The following is a 16,779-nucleotide window of genomic DNA, read 5'->3' as shown; positions in this document are numbered from 1 at the left end:
AGTTAAATCTCTCAAGTGCATGCTGATGTGCTTCACAAACCGAACAGCCAAATCCAGAGGGAGGACAGGAGAGGATAGCTTACTGGATGAAATTGGGGAGCTGAGTTCACTCGCGGGGAGGGTGAACATTTTGCTGAATTTGCGGCACTTTTTATCTGAAAGTTCAGTCGAAAACTAGCTTCAGGTTCATCATTCTCATCCCCAGTCAGTCTCAGTACAGGCCACTCTCAGGACCGACCGCTCGCAGGACTGGTCACTCTCAGGACTGTTCACTGTCAGTACAGGCAACTCTCAGGACTGGTCACTCTCAGTACAGGCCACTCTCAGGACTGGTCACTCTCAGGACTGTTCACTGTCAGTACAGGCAACTCTCAGGACTGGTCACTCTCAGTACAGGCCACTCTCAGGACTGGTCACTCTCAGGACTGTTCACTGTCAGTACAGGCAACTCTCAGGACTGGTCACTCTCAATACAGGCCACTCTCAGGACTGGTCACTCTCAGGTCTGTTCACTGTCAGTACAGGCAACTCTCAGACTGGTCACTCTCAGTACAGGCCACTCTCAGGACTGGTCACTCTCAGGACTGTTCACTGTCAGTACAGGCAACTCTCAGGACTGGTCACTCTCAGTACAGGCCACTCTCAGGACTGGTCACTCTCAGGTCTGTTCACTGTCAGTACAGGCAACTCTCAGGACTGGTCACTCTCAGTACAGGCCACTCTCAGGACTGGTCACTCTCAGGACTGTTCACTGTCAGTACAGGCAACTCTCAGGACTGGTCACTCTCAGTACAGGCCACTCTCAGGACTGGTCACTCTCAGGACTGTTCACTGTCAGTACAGGCAACTCTCAGGACTGGTCACTCTCAATACAGGCCACTCTCAGGACTGGTCACTCTCAGGTCTGTTCACTGTCAGTACAGGCAACTCTCAGACTGGTCACTCTCAGTACAGGCCACTCTCAGGACTGGTCACTCTCAGGACTGTTCACTGTCAGTACAGGCAACTCTCAGGACTGGTCACTCTCAGTACAGGCCACTCTCAGGACTGGTCACTCTCAGGTCTGTTCACTGTCAGTACAGGCAACTCTCAGGACTGGTCAGTCTCAGTACAGGCCACTCTCAGGACTGGTCACTCTCAGTATAGGCCAATCTCAGGACTGGACAAGTGCAGAGTCCGATATACCAGCTGCACATTTACTAGCTAATCTTTTTTTCTCAGAGAATAGCCTAGAAGCAGACAAGTAGAGAAAACGGGACTCCGTTGTCCGCTGGGTTAATTTAAATTGCTGTGTTAGACTTTTTATTAATTAGTTGTGGAGTTGTCCTGGGATAGAGGGTGAATTGGTCTCACCTCTTGACCTTGATGACCATTATTTGGGACTTCGCTCCCTCAGAGTCTCAGTGGGATAATGTCACAAACTCATTTTCATTCCTGATTGTTTAATTAGGTGGGGATTATTAATGAATATCTGAAGATGGTTGTGTCACTGAAGTCCAAGATTGTACAAAAATACATGTACTTGTGAGCCAATTCCTGCCACCGCCACTTTCTCTCCTGAGACTCGGAGTGAACGAGTTTGGGGTGCTGCTTATTTAAGACAATCTTGGCCAATGAATGTCTCTCTAACAGTCAAGGCTGTTGCTCTCTCTCTCTCTCTCTCTAACAGATCAGATGCTCAATGTCAAGTTCAAGCCTTGAGGTAGTTGGATTGGAATTGAAACAATGACAAAGGATTTGTGAATTGCAGCCAAATAGAATCGCTTCTGTTCATCGCTGCTCAGACCCCCGGCGTCTTGTGTTGTGTGTGTGTGTGTGTGTGTGTGTGTGTGCCAACCATTACTTTTCTCCAGTCTCCGGGTTTCGGAGCCCGCAGTTGCCTTTGGAAAGCGGACACGCTGTGCAGCTTTATGTGCCATCCTTGGCAGCTGGAAGTGTTGCATGTTACCTCGCCCTCTTGCCCGATGGCCAGGACAGCTGCTCAGGCTGCTACTGCTGTGGTCCTCAGAGTCTCCGGTCACCTTTCCGCATGGCCGAGGGGAAGAGCCCCGGGCTGGAGGAGCAGGCGGCTCCCGAGGGCAGGCAGTGGATCGCCGCCTGTCTCTGTCTTATCATCATCCTGACCACAGCGGGCAACTCTCTCCTCATCCTCCTTATCTTCACACAGCGCTCTCTCCGCAACACTTCCAATTATTTCCTGGTCTCCCTTTTCATGTCTGACTTGATGGTGGGGTTGGTTGTGATGCCTCCGGCTATGTTGAACGAACTGTACGGGAGATGGGTGCTGGAGGGTGAGCTGTGCTCGGTCTGGTACTCCTTTGATGTGATGTGTTGTAGTGCTTCCATCCTGAACCTGTGTGTGATCAGCCTGGACAGATACTTCCTCATCATCTCCCCTCTCAAATACAAACTACGGATGACCTCTTGCCGAGCCCTCGTCCTCATTTTCACCACCTGGACCCTGGCCGCCTTGGCTTCGTTCCTGCCCATCGAGATGGGTTGGCATGAGATGGACTTTGATGCCCAGGCGCTCAACTCCACGCTAGAGCTGCGGGAGGGGGCGGCTCAGTGTCGCCTCCTGGTCAGCCTGCCCTACGCTCTCATCGCCTCGTCCCTCACCTTCTTCCTGCCTTCGGTTGCCATCTCCTTCACCTACTGCCGGATCCTGCTGGCGGCCAAGAGGCAAGCGGTGCAAGTGGCTTCCCTCACCACTAATGTGGCGACCACCTCTGATGAGCCAGCGCAGGTAAAGTCGCCTCTTTGTCCACTCCGCGGTCCCGGCAATAAGCCACAGAGTGTGGGGCACCTCTCCAGGTTGGGTTTGATCGCTTCCGACAGAGCTCCCAGCTCTTTGACAGGAAGCCACAGACTTTCTTGGAAGGAGATGATTGTTTGGGATCTCCATCAGTTCCCGTCTTCCAGCAGGTTTCCTGGGAATCCAGTTGCTTCCACAACCAGCAGCTGATCCCAGAAGCGGCCATTCGTGGTGGGGGTGTGTGTGGGGGGGGGGGGGGGGGGGGTTGGAGATGGGGTTAGTGTTGTTCTCACAAACTGTAACGGCATTCAGACAACAGCCGTCAGGAGTTCGGGTCTGCCCAGTAGCGCTAGCCCGCAGAGACTGGGTTTGAGGTTCAGCACCTCGGACAGCGACAGATCCCGGTAGCTGCAGCTCGCCCAGCGCGGACTGGGAGCGGGATCAGGATCCGCTTCGGCACCGGCTTTCTCTCAGCATAGGTCACCCTCAGTGCTCTGGCCAATGTCAGTCCCGGTCACTCTGGATTTGGGCAGATGTTTCCCAGTTGTTGCCACAATCAGATCTGACCATTCCCCCACACATTAATTGTGCGAAACGTGCTTGAAAAATCTGTTTTCTTTTGCTGTATCTGCGAAATTCCGAAATTAATTTGAAATGTTAATCCTGGCTTTGATTGGAGATTTGTATAGAGTAGACAATGTTTCACGTATTGAAACCTGACTATGATTTGCCTTCAGCAATAACCATGTCTAAAGTATTTCTCGCTCAGACTCTGTCACTGTTCTCATTTCCAGCCCCGGGGAACTCAGAATCCATCAGCCAGAACCAGCGACAGCAGAAAATTCACCACCAAACACAGTAAGAGGGCTCTAAAGGCGAGCCTGACCCTGGGGGTCTTACTGGGAATGTTCTTTGTGGCATGGCTGCCGTTCTTTGTGGCCAATGTAACGCAGGTGAGCGGCTGGAATCCCTCTCCATCTCGGTAACCGAAACGGGAACCTTCCTTGCAAAGTTGTTCTCTCCTTATCTGCTTAGCATCCAGTTCTCTCCATCCCATAACCCTTCGCTAGGACTTGGTCAGAGGGGAACGCTCTGGCATTACATCAACTAGACCGACAGTAACCCAGACCCTAAGGTTGATCTTGAAGAATGCTACTTTCCATGTGGTTAGTTGCAAACTAAATGTCTGGTTTAGGGTCTCTTTTGGTGCAGGGGTAGTGTCCCTACCTCTGAGACAAGAAGTCCGATTTCACGTTCATAAGTGTGTCCAAGCACATCTGGACCGGTTGCTTAAGAATATCTCACCCAGCAGTAAGATGGTTGCTGGTCCAGAGTGCACCACCAGCCAGGGGGTGAGAAGGTAAGTTGGCCAAATTCATTCAGGGTTCTCAATAAGAAGGGGGTTGGCTGATGGTAAGCCAATCGTAAATTTTACATTCACGCACTGGGATACATTTAGACAGAACTGGCATCACAAATGGGAATAATGCCATTCCTTGGCATTGACTGTCACAGTTCCCTGTTTGGCAAATGCCAATCTCGCTGTGTTTCTGTCTCGCACCTTGTGAGTTTTACTTTCAGTCTGCTATTATGTTGAGAGCACACTTGGCCCCCTCTTGCTCTACATCTGTCTGTCTCTCACTTACAAAGCCATCACTGCTTGGTCGCCAGCGTCCCCTGACACCAAACGGGGTGTGGCCCAGGGACAATCGGCAGATGTATTTTAAATCAACCTGTTATAACGGGACTTGAACCCGCAGCTCCTGGCTCAGAGGCAGGGACACTGCCACCGCGGTACAAAAGCCGTCATGGATGCGGAGCGGGTCCCAAGACTTTACAAAACGATATGTCAAGTCGTGAAAGCAGACAGTAATTTCTCCCCGAAATCCCAAAACAGGATTCCAGGGTCCCAGCTTCCTTGCAGCAAAGATCCACGAATATTCTGGAAAGATTTTTCGAACAGCCTCAAATTCTAGCAACCCCCAACTTCGCAAATCAGTCTCTCTCCAAACAAAAAACCCGAAGAATTGCGGAGGCCGGAAATTGGAAACAAAAGCAGAAATTGCTGGAGAAACTCGGCAGCTTTGGCAGCATCTGGGGAGAGAAAGCAGAGTTAACCTTTAAAATTCAGTCACCCTCCTTCAGAACGGAGTTGAGTCTCCCCAGTAATTTCTGTCTTTGTTTTGGATGTAGGTTTGTTCGCTGAGCTGGGAGATTCATTTCCAAACGTTTCGTCACCCTACTAGGGAACATTTTCAGTGGGCCTCCGGGCGAAGCTTCTGTCTTTGTGCTTGAAAAATACCGTTGAACTCCCAACAGACACAAGGCAGACTATGAATGAACAGCTCATTCCTATCGCCAGATTTTATGTGTGTAATTGGTGGAAGTCTGTCCATTTTCATTCTTGCAGGTGGACTCGGGGCTGCAGTGTTAGGATTGTGCAGGAATTTCCCAGTTCCCCTGACAGTGGCTGGACCTAAATTGAAACTAAGAACTGAAACTAAGGGAGTCAGAATGAAAAAAACTGAAAGGGCTGGAGAAACTCAGTAGGTCTGGCAGCATCTGTGGGGACAGAAGTAGTGTTAACGTTTGGAGTTCAGCTATATCTGTTTTTGTGTCAGGACTGGAGCTGGGAGCTTCGTTTTGTCTCTGATCCGTGTTTGTCTTGCCTCCAGGCGGTGTGTGAGTGTATCCCTGCTCTTCTCTTTGATGTCCTGACCTGGCTCGGTTACTGTAACAGTACAATGAACCCTATCATCTACCCTCTCTTCATGCGGGATTTCAAGCGGGCCATGGCCAAGTATTTGCCCTGTTGCCGCCGCTGGTGGGAGCGGCGGCCGAGTGTCGTCTCCTTGTCCATGAGAAACTCCAACAGCGGCCCCCGTTTGGGTCTGGCCCCAGAGACGGGTTCGGGCGAGTCGGTGATCCAGGTGAACGAACACACCCTCCAGGCAGCCAGCAAGGACCAGCAAGGGGCCGGGGAGAAGGAGATGGAGGCCACCGGAGAGGATTCACTGCAGCTCTTCGAGTTGGAGCACACTGACCAGGAATTCCAGGGTAACCCGCTGAACACACCGATGGTCTAGGGGCGCATTTAGAGACCACCCAGTGATGGGGTCCGTTCCTCCCCAGCCCCCAACCAACCCCGATCCAGAACTAGCCAGCCCTGCCCTAGACCGGACCGTCAGTGAAATCCAGACAAGGGAGCCGCCTCAGACCTCTGGTACAGCTCTAGGGCAGCCCGCTGAGTGAAACAGGACCCCAGGGAGACAGCACCTGCCTCCCATTAGCTCCTCCATCCCCCCGCCCTGTGAGCAGGAGAAAGGACTCGAACGCCCACCTCCCCATGGACTGGAGCGAGAGAGAGAAGCCCCCTCCTCGAGACGACAGACAGCCTCTCCCCCCATGGACTGGAGAGACAGACAGAGAGTTAGAAAGTGACCCCTCCCATGCACAGCAAGCTGCTCCCCGCCCCAATGGACTGGGGACACAACCCCCCTCTCCTCCCCTCAATGGACTGGAGAGACAGCCCCCTCTCCAATGGACTGGAGTCATAGCCCCCCTCCAATGGACTGGATAGACAGCCCCCCCTTCCCCATGGACTGAAGACACAGCCCCCTCCCCAATGGACTGGAGAGAGCCCCCCAGTGAATCTGTTCATATGTGGAAAGAAATTATATCACGATTTACCAACTCCTCAAATCTCCGTGATTTCAAAGGAAAAGTATCCTCATGCAAAAACCACCAGGATAGAAATGCAACAGAGCACCGGAGCCACAGCAAGTCAGAGAGAAAAGGCACGTTATTGTCTGGGATTTCGCTCTTCAGTAGCTGGATTGTTATTGGACCATGGGTCACAGTCTGATGGTGATTTGTGGTTTTGTTTCTCGTGGCAGTCTTAAACACATCTAACGCTTTCACTTTCTTAGTACTTGAAGTCCCAGTATTTCTGAGTTGGGTTCGTTTTGGATATATTAAATTTGATAGCTCAGCACAAACGGATCCAAATAAAACCAATGTCAAATGGACACACTGCCAGTTATCCGCTTCAGTCTGATGTTTCATTAACAGCCAGCAATTCACCATTCAACCCATGGCTCGGGCAAGTCCAGAATCCCGAAGAAGCTGAGAAAGGGTCAGAAAACGCCCTTTTCTCTGACTTTCTTGGTATACTTCCAACACTGTCCACAGTCATTTCTGATACTGAATATAGTGAGAGAAGGTAACGCCGACCGAATCTACAATCGTGGCCAGTATAGTAAATTCACATTTCTTCCTTCGCTGTTCCATTGTGTTTTCACAGCTTACAATTAATTTTGCAATTTCAGTATAACGAATCTCATTTTGTATTTTTTAAACCCAGCTACTTTAAAATCTGTCAAATTATCAGACAAGAGACTGTCACGTGAATGTGTTAAACATTTGTCATCTTATAACTCTGTGGTTGCAAAAGGACTCCCTGATACGCACATCATCGGCTCATTACAATTGGCCTGTCAGTGACAGCATCCTCAGCACCTTGAGCATCTTATTTACTGCTTTCTGAAGCCACATCTGAACGGATTCCGTGTATATCCTATCGGAGGTGAGGTGGTTAATTCACTGTTATATTTGAAAACGTTTTATGTTTGAAAGGAATAGTGCTCCTTAGGATTTGTCAATTTAATTTTTTTTTGCATCAAGCTTCTGCATATGAGAGTCGGACTGAACCAAAGACCATTTTTCAGGTTTCAGAAATAGGTGGGGAAAAGTCAACTTACACATCAGAAAACATTCATAATTATCCATCTATATAGTTCAAATTGGTGTAGACATTTCACATTTAAGCAGCACAACAGGTCATACTTGAATTTGTCTCATTCATGCATTACAAATTTCACAAATACTTCTGCAAGCACTGTTTGGGAATCATGGCAAGAATTTGCTTCAGTTTCATCCTGACTGTTGCAAGCACTGCAGTCCTTGTATCTCTGTGGGAAGCATGGCTGAGTTGTGACTTCCCACAGGTACCACACTCCTGTGAAACAAACTGCTTCTAATAAATGTGCAAAGAGCCCTTCAAAGGTCAAACCAACTTTGCAAATAGTTTGAAACTCTCCCCTCTAGCTCAGAATGAATACAAGCAATTGACAGAATCTCTGAGCATTGCTGATCGCTTTCCCTTTGAAATCAAAAGCCAAAGCACTTATTTGCCACCTTTTGTAAACAGTGTACATCACAATCTGTCTTCTGCCTTTCTGAAATGATATTCAGTCGTCTTTGGTCTCACCCATATTTTTGGACCTCATTTTTATTTGCAATCTGATAATCTCTTCCTTGGATATCAAACCCTACTCACCTGACCCCATTCAATTGTTATTGGATTTCTGTGTATTTTAACTGTTAATTCACACAAATATTTTCTGATTTCCTAATGTATTTGTGATATCAAATGATCTATTGTACCAACATCACCTTTCCTCTTAAAAAAAACTGAAAGAACAGCAGATGCTGTAAATCAGAAACAAACAGAAATTGCTGGGAATGCTCAGCAGGTCTGACAGCATCGGTGAAGGGAAATCAGAGTTAATGTTTCAGATACAATGACCCTTGCTCAGAACATCACCTTTCCTCTTCTGGAAACACCAATTTAAGATGCATGTAGCCAGATGATAATGAGTTTCTTATCCGAGGGATCATAATATCACAGCAGACATTCAAGCAAGGGAGTATTTGAGTCAGGTTCAATCCTGTTAAGCCTAAACGTCTCCAAGCAGGCATACTGCCTTACAGAACACACTTCTACAATAACTGGTGCAAACACAATTTGGGACACGGTAGTAACATAGGGAAATATAGGTAATAGTAGCAGGTGTATGCCATTGCCCCCTTTGGCCTGTTTCACCATTCAATATGATCACGCCTGATCATGCAACTCAATACCCTGTTCCTGATTTCTCCCCATAGCATTTAATCCATTCAACCTGAAGAACTACATCTAACTCCTTCTTAAAAACATTCAATGTATTGGCATCAACCACTTTCTGTGGCAATGAATTCCATACACTTCTGAGTGAAGAAATTTCTCCTTGTGTCAATCCTAAATGGCTTATTTCATACACAACTAGTTCTGGGATGAATCCATGAATAACATGAAATCTTCCATGTAATTCTTTCCCTCAACTGCTGTGAAGTTCATAACCCTTATTAGAAATGTTTGCACTCTAGGGGAATTATAAGGCAAATGCATGTATTGGCTAAAAGATAATAGAATTATAAAATCTCAGAGTACCGAAGAGGCCCTTCAGCCGAGTCAGTTTGCACTGACAAAACAATTCTAAATCTGCAAAAGTCTCACATTCCAACACTTGGTCCATTGCCTTGAACGGTATGGCATTTCAACTGCTCATCCGAGTCCTTTTTAGTACCAAGTACAACAAATCATCAAAGCAACACAATTTCCACCAGACGTTACTAGTGACTGATGAGGAACCCTGCCTGATTTGTACCAGCTTCTTATTCTAGGGCATCAAGGCAAATCAGGATCCCAACTGAGACCAGCTTACTCAGCACAGATCTAGGGATCTAAGTGACTCTGTAACCCAGAGAGTACCAGCAAGACAGGGATCAGAGACAACATGATCACTTTTTTGTTGACAATTCACTTCTAATAGAATGATGTTACAGACGCTTTTTATTAAGTAATATTTCTGACCAATATTAAATTATATTAGTTAATTAGCTCTTCAGATTTTTACAGAACATAAGCAACAATCACTTATTGGTCTAATCTCTTTTGACAGCAAACGTGGTGTGCAACAGTTTCCCATTCTCCATGATTTGAAGGCGTATCCATCCATTTTACTGAAATTTGAATACATATAATGAAAATTTCTTTTCAGACGCAGGATGGTTAGATTATTTGCAATCTGTCTTGAGGGACCTCAAAGGCTTTACATCCTAACCCAACAGCAGTATTTCATGACCAAATGTAGGTTGCACAACTAGTGATGCAGCCTCTGGATGGGGGAAATGCTGATTTCCTCTTGCTGTCTCTGAAAGATCATCTCCCATTAAGGAATTAGGACTGAGTATTGGCTGCTTAGGACTCAGACTTGCTGGCAGGATCTATTTTTAAGTCATCTTTAGTTCCTTCTTTTCCTTCTTCTGTACAATTCTCTCCAGTGTTAAAAACGGGACCAATATTCCATTTGTCCTCTGAGTGACAATCCTTAGTTTTTACACCCACAACCTTTAATATTGTGTCCATTTGCTTCATGTAATCTAAATGTCCATTTACCTGCAAAACAAAAAGAATACTTTATAAAGGTGAAAGAGTTTTGCTTATTGACACCGCTGATTACAGAAAATATACTCACTTCACACACTGAGAACCTGAACCACTTATTAAAGTTGAAAGATGCAGAGCCCCACCTATATGCGGGGTGCTGCTAAGGTTTAAAATCAGGCATGCACAGCTTAGAATACCCTATTTGTTAGTCCAGTTGACCTACAGGGGAGTCTGGAGATGAGTGGGAAGAATTCCAATACCACAGTCACATGTCCGTGTTTTCAGGTTCCTTCAACAAGCTAGGCCAGTCATTCATCTACAGTGCCTGGAGAACTGCATTCAGGTATCATATTATGAGGTCCACTCACAGAGTTGACTTCATCTTGAACAGTCATTTTGTAGCCTTGTTTATTGCTTAACCTAACCTGACCCTATTTTCTGCTCTTGCTCCAGGAAGGTGGTAGCAACATAGGAACAGGATTAGGCCATTCAGGCCCTTTAGCTGGTTCTGTCATTCAACGAGATTATGGCTGATCTCTGGCCTAACTCTGTATACCTGCCTTTGAGCTGTAGTCCTTAATACTTTTAAGGAACAAAAATTTATCATTGCAAATTTAAAATTAACAATAGATTTAGTATCAACTGCCATTTTTGGAAGAGAGTTCCAAATCTCAACCTGCCTTTGTAGTTGAAGTGCTTCCTAATGTCTCTCTTGTATGGTCTGGCCCTAATTTTTAGACCATGTCCCCAAGTTCTTTTATCTCCAACCAGTGGAAATAGTTTATCTATCCTGACTTTTCCTATTAATATCTTGATGACTTAAACCAGATCACCCTTAAACTGTCTAAATTCTAGAGAAAACAGGCCTAATTTGTACAATCTCTCCTCAAAACTTGACCCCTGAAGTGCAGATAACACTCTTGCAAACCAAGATCAATATATCCTGCCTAAGGACTGATGGCCAGATAATACTCTCAGTCTACTAAGTGAAGTCCAACCAGCGTTTTGTATAGTTGCAGCATAATTTCTGTGCCCTTACACTCCAGTCCTCTATATATTTACATAAAGACCAGCATTCCATTAGCCTTTCACTGGTCACTGAACTCAAAATGTTAACTCTGTTTCTCTCTGCCGGACCTGCTGAGTTTCTCCAGCACCATCTGTATTTTTTGTTGATGACTAATCCTGGGATGTGCTCCTTGCCTCTGTAGCTAATGTACAGATGTGAGTCCAGCTAATCACTGCCAGCCGATTCTCAACTAAAAGGACATCAGTCCACCACACCAGGGAGAGAATGTGTTTTCTGAATCATCCACCCATGCAGCAGTCTAATTGTTCCTCACTGTGTTTCCAAATTTTCCCTTTTAGTAGCCATTGACCAAAATGACTCTGGTGCTGACTGTGCAGTAAAAGCACAGATTTATTATAGTCATGATGGGTTAAGATTGACTTACGTCTGGTTGATTATCCCATGCTACAATATTTCAGGTTAAAGTCTGCTGTATTTCCTTCAAAACATAAATAAGTTCTTTTACATTGCTGCTGTGGGTGTATGTAAGACCAACTGATCATTATAAAGCAGCAATAATGTAAAAAAAACAGTATGTTTTACAGGAAAACAAACAGCTGGGTGTTGAGTAAGGTGACCAGGAAAGATGTGGTCAAAATGGAGGTGACTTTAAAGGCAGAGAGAAATAGAGGGGTTTAAAGGACACATGTATGTTAGAAACTGATTCTATTTATCATGCAACATTTTGCCCAAGTTCAGAGTGCATTATTAATTTAAACTGTTTGCAATAGGCAATTCAACAAAATACTTGTGGTAGTGTTGAGTCACCAGTTCTGCTGAATGACATTAAATAGCGGCGTCTTTCAAGCCATAATTAAATGCAACACAGAAAATTTTGAAAAAAAAGGATGAGCTTAACTGGAGCATGGTACTGCCTGCTGTCTGACTCCATGCAGAGATCAGGAAACATTTTCCTCAGCAATGCTGGAGCAGGCACACAAATCCCTATGGAAATTCTGAAGGAAGAGCCAATGAGACACAAATTTCAATCAGCTGCCTGTCAACTTTTCTAGTGTCTCAAAACTCTGGGAATTTCTAAACTTTATACTGTTAGTAAAGATGTGCTGAATAAAAACATAATGCTGAAGAGTACCTTGTGTGGTAGGTAAAAACAAAGTTGTAAATGCAACTTATTGAAACAACACCTGAGCATTGTTTCTTGTACTTTATACTGCCAATGTCAAACTGTGTCAAATATTACAATCCAGGAGAAGCTATGTACAAGTGTATCTTATTATAACTTTATGAATAAAGGTGCCCAAAGAATGTTATTTAATAACATAAATATGATGTTCAAAATACATTTTGTTGCATAAATCTTTGCCTTGTTGTGATCGTTTACATGAATGTGATTTCAAGTTACTATAAATCTCCAATAAACATTTTCTAGTATTTTGGTGATTGTGTTGAATTATTTTGTTGGAGGAGAAAGTGAGGACTGCAGATGCTGGAGATCAGAGCTGAAAATGTGTTGCTGGAAAAGCGCAGCAGGTCAGGCAGCATCCAAGGAACAGGAGAATCGACGTTTCGGGCTTATGCCCGAAACATCGATTCTCCTGTTCCTTGGATGCTGCCTGACCTGCTTATTTTGTTGGAGCACTGACTTGGGCTATGATGAGAGGAAATGCTGTACTAATCACGATCAGATAGTAGAGGCATCTGGTTGGTCCTTATGCATTAATAGCAAAAGGTTATTACGGAGGTGCAGCACGTAATTAGGAAAATAGATATAAAGTTATAATTTATTGCTGGGGAACTGAATAAAAAGTAAGGAAGTTTTGCTTCAGTTATACAGGGCACTGGTGGAGCTGCGTCTGGAGTAATGTGCTCATTATCATCACCTTATTGAAAAAAGGGTATAAATATATTGAAGCTGGAAATGTGTTGCTGGAAAAGCACAGCAGGTCAGGCAGCATCCAGGGAACAGGAGAATCGACGTTTCGGGCATAAGCCCTTCTTATGCCCGAAACGTCGAATCTCCTGTTCCATGGATGCTGCCTGACCTGCTGCACTTTTCCAGCAACACATTTCCAGCTCTGATCTCCAGCATCTGCAGACCTCACTTTCTCCCCATAAATATATTGAAGGCAGTTCAGAGTTTACAAGACTATTATCTGCAATGGGAGGGTTGTTTATGAGGAAGGGTTGGACACGTGAGGCTTGTATACTCTGGAGTTTAGCAGAGTAACAGGAAATTTGATTGAAGCATAAAGTTCAGAGTGATCTTGACAAGGTCAATGGGGAGAATTTAGAATTGGGGGTCCCTGTGTAAAAGTTAGGATCTGCCCAATTAAGTCAGTGATTACATATTTTTTTTATCTCAGCGAATCGTGAGCCTTTGGAACTCTTTTCCTGGAAAGCTGGTGGTAGCAAACTCCTTGGGATGTTTTTTAAGGTGGAGTTAAACAGACTTTTGTTAAGCAAGGGTTTCAGAAATTATTGGGATGGGCATGAATGTGTATGCAAGATTACAGTGAGATTAGCCATGGTCTTTATGAATGGCATAACAGGCTTCAGGGGATGAATAGCTACTCTTGCTCCTGATTTATACGTTTTGTACATGTATTTACAATCAGAAGTTGAAATACTCTCTGTTTGGAATGTAGGTTATAAAGCTGCATACACTCTTAAGGTAATATGTAAAATTAACAGTGTTTCTGTTTTGTTGGAATTTCTGCCTGCTAAGGGTAGGGGTCTAAGATTGAATGGTCCAAATGAGAGAGAATGATAAATGAATATTCCGAACTTTGGTTTAGTTGTCCTTAGAAATCAGGAAATATTTATGCACAACTTTCTAAGGATATAAATATAAATGAGCAGATCGTCTATATTACATAGGACAAATGAAATGGTTCAGGTCCTGTCCCTGAAGAAGCAACTTCTCCTTAGGTTGTAGAAAGAGACTGTACTATGGAGCACAGACTAAAATAACATAGTTTTACCAGGGGCTGTGGTGGGAGATTAACTGAGTACTTGGGCTGTGAAAGGAGAAGGTTTGATGGGCCTAATGGTCTTTTCTCAGGAAGATATCTATTCGATAATTTGTTTTATGGAAAAGCACTATAGATTGCCACTGGGACTGAAAGAAAATGATGACAGTTTCAGTGAGGCATGCAGACAAGCTGTTCCATGTACAGACTGAATCCTATTTCCCCAGGCTGCCACATTCATTTCATTAACTAATTATTTCACTTGCCAAACAAACTGGATGGAAAGTGCCTAAATCTTCCATGTGTCCAAAAATATTTATTAGATTACACTTAGCTTCAATAATTAATGTAACTATTCATTAATATCTCACATCAAGCCAAATTAAAGAATCATATCTTATATGATTCAAGTAATGATGAGAAGCCACTACTGTGGTTTGATGCTACTCACTGTTGAAGTGACCAGCGGCAAAGGGTGAATGTTTTGCTCACTCAACCACTTTCTGAAAACCAAAAAACATTAAGTCTTTGATTTCTATTTTCAATCTTTATGCTTCTCTCTCATTTTTTCCTGGAGCTATCAATTGTTGCTGTGGTGCAGTGCCACAAAAGCCTGCCAAACTCTTTCAAATGGCAATTTCTCACGTGTGACCGAGATATTCTTTCCAGCTTCATGACTCAGCTTGATCTATTACTAACCAATTGTCCATGACAGCATAATTGACAAGAAGCTATTAGCACTAATCTTAGCATATTTGGTTGTTAAAATTTAAAAACATTATTGTTTTATGAATTCTGGTTAATTTAAAGTGGAGTCAAAACTGTGAGCAGCTAAGTAATCTTCTAGCACGGATTTCACAATGTTACTGAGGCATGACCTTTCACATAGTGTCCAGCACTGTTTTACTTGTGGATTTTGGTCCTTCTTCTGATCTCTTGTACTGTGTGGGCAGCCTTTTACGTGGAGTCTATAATGTGAGCTAATGTTCCTAGAAAAATTCCTTCCAACCTTTAAATCTTACGTGCTCTTCCAATTCTTTGCATTCTCATTGAACTCAAATGCAGAATCAGTTCACCATCTCCTTAACTATTTCTCCCCAAAGAATTAAAAATTGAGAAAATCCTAACTTGCTTCAATCCTTCTTTCTCCTGCACTTGACAGACTTCTAAAACCAAAGCTTGGTGCCATTACGCTCTGATTTACCTCACCTTATTTGAAGTTCTCTGGTGCTCTGTACTGCAGGTCTTGGTTTTATCTTGATAGGTTATAATTTGGGCACAGATTCTTACCATTGCCAATGGCCAGTTTGACAACGTCACTCTGGTTTCTCAATTAAATTTGTTCTCCACAACACTAGGTTGAGAAGGAAAAAATCAACTCAAATTCATCTTCTTCAACAGTGTATAGCAAGCTATACAAGTTCATGCATATGGACAATGGATGAAGAAAGGATTGTCTTTTATTGTTGAGCAACCTTCTGATTTTCACTGCCTAGGTTCCTTCATAAAATGGTCATTTGGACAAGCTACCTGAGGGTGACTGGCACTTCTGTAACTACACCTAATCAAGGATTAGTGCCTGTGAAATCAGTACCTCACTGAATGCAGGATTTTCAGAAGAGGAAAGAGAAATAAAAAAAAACAAGAAAAATGTCCTGAATAATTTGTCTTCTGAAGCAAGCCACAGAGCATGATTACTCCTGTCAAGGCTACAATACGAAGTGGATTCTATTTCTTCATTGCAAGTGAGGGGTCAACCATGAGAAGGAATCTGATTAAGTACAGTCTAGCCTGAACCAAGGCTCAGTCTGTGATGACCTCTGACCCAGAAACAGTACAATATGGAAAATGTGGCTACAGAAAAGACACTACAACAGGAGAAGAGCAAAGAAGGCACATTTACAAAGGACTGTGCGCACAATGTAGGACAGGTGAGAAAAGGATTAGATCGTAGATTGTGATCGCTAAATTCCAGTTTTGCCAGAGCTGACCAGTTGGTTAATGAAGTTTATTCAACATGTTAGGTAAAGGAATCTCTGGCAAATCTGAGCTAACAAGACTGTTGCAAATCTTGCCATGGAGGTTCAGTAAGTGTGTACCACTTGGGTGCTGACTAGCTTCAGATAAAGAGTGGAGCAATTGTTGCAGTTGACTCGAAGGCCAAATTGATTGAATAAGAAAAACAAGAGATATGATATGCCAGAGGCCACGTTGTAAAGATGATGAAATTGTACATGGTGGCACATTTGTGCAAGAAGTAAATATTGTATCTGCTATTGTAAGTGTACTTTATTGTTTGTACTGACCATAATTTTCCTCAGGCTTAATTTACATTAATTCTGGCTGGTATCAAAGTAAATGTTCAAAAAGTGAAATCTTTTGGTATTTTCTTCATTTAAAGGTTAATTAGTTTTATGATTCCCACATGAAGATTGTCATAAGTCCTGAAGCTAGAAACCAAATGAAGTTATAGAGTTCAATCCTTTCAATCCATTCATCATGGCAGCACATTGAAAGCCATTGTTATGTCAAACTTGCAGGAAGTGTTTGATATTGCCTACAACAAGGTCTTGTTGGATATTATGATAGATAAGGTTAGTGGCTCAAGGGATGGTGTGGTAATAGGGAGTGCTGAGAAACGGTAAATTGTAGCTAGAGGAGATCCAATAGTTAGACAAATCGATAACATTATTTGGAGCCTCCAAAGTGCAAGCATGAAGGATATAACCATGTGAGTGAAATCATAGAATTGCTC

The 16,779-nt window shown here is 43.9% G+C and overlaps 2 protein-coding genes and 1 long non-coding RNA gene across 3 annotated transcripts in view; 2 read left to right on the top strand and 1 right to left on the bottom strand.

The window, feature by feature from the left end:
- LOC148139782 (uncharacterized) overlaps nucleotides 1–16,779 on the top strand; it is a 519,617-nt gene that overhangs the window by 299,563 nt on the left and 203,275 nt on the right. The window lies entirely within an intron of this gene.
- Nucleotides 1,057–7,390, top strand: htr6 (5-hydroxytryptamine (serotonin) receptor 6). Its single transcript, XM_043675789.2, has 3 exons — nucleotides 1,057–2,746; nucleotides 3,550–3,708; nucleotides 5,431–7,390. Exons 1-3 carry the CDS (start codon nucleotides 2,030–2,032, stop codon nucleotides 5,839–5,841), a joined length of 1,287 nt encoding a protein of 428 aa, XP_043531724.2. The 5' UTR covers nucleotides 1,057–2,029; the 3' UTR covers nucleotides 5,842–7,390.
- The window catches only part of tmco4 (transmembrane and coiled-coil domains 4), a 111,905-nt gene continuing 104,536 nt past the window's right edge, over nucleotides 9,411–16,779 (bottom strand). Inside the window, exon 14 of the mRNA XM_043675786.2 lies at nucleotides 9,411–10,034. Within this exon, the coding sequence (XP_043531721.1) occupies nucleotides 9,837–10,034 (198 nt within the window). The 3' untranslated portion in view covers nucleotides 9,411–9,836. The remainder of the gene's footprint in view (nucleotides 10,035–16,779) is intronic.

Source organism: Chiloscyllium plagiosum, unplaced genomic scaffold (genome assembly GCF_037043375.1).
Source record: "Chiloscyllium plagiosum isolate Xiang-an unplaced genomic scaffold, Cpla_swu_hap1 HiC_scaffold_37, whole genome shotgun sequence".
In the NCBI taxonomy this organism is placed as follows: domain Eukaryota; kingdom Metazoa; phylum Chordata; class Chondrichthyes; order Orectolobiformes; family Hemiscylliidae; genus Chiloscyllium; species Chiloscyllium plagiosum.
This window is presented reverse-complemented; position numbering and strand designations above follow the sequence as displayed.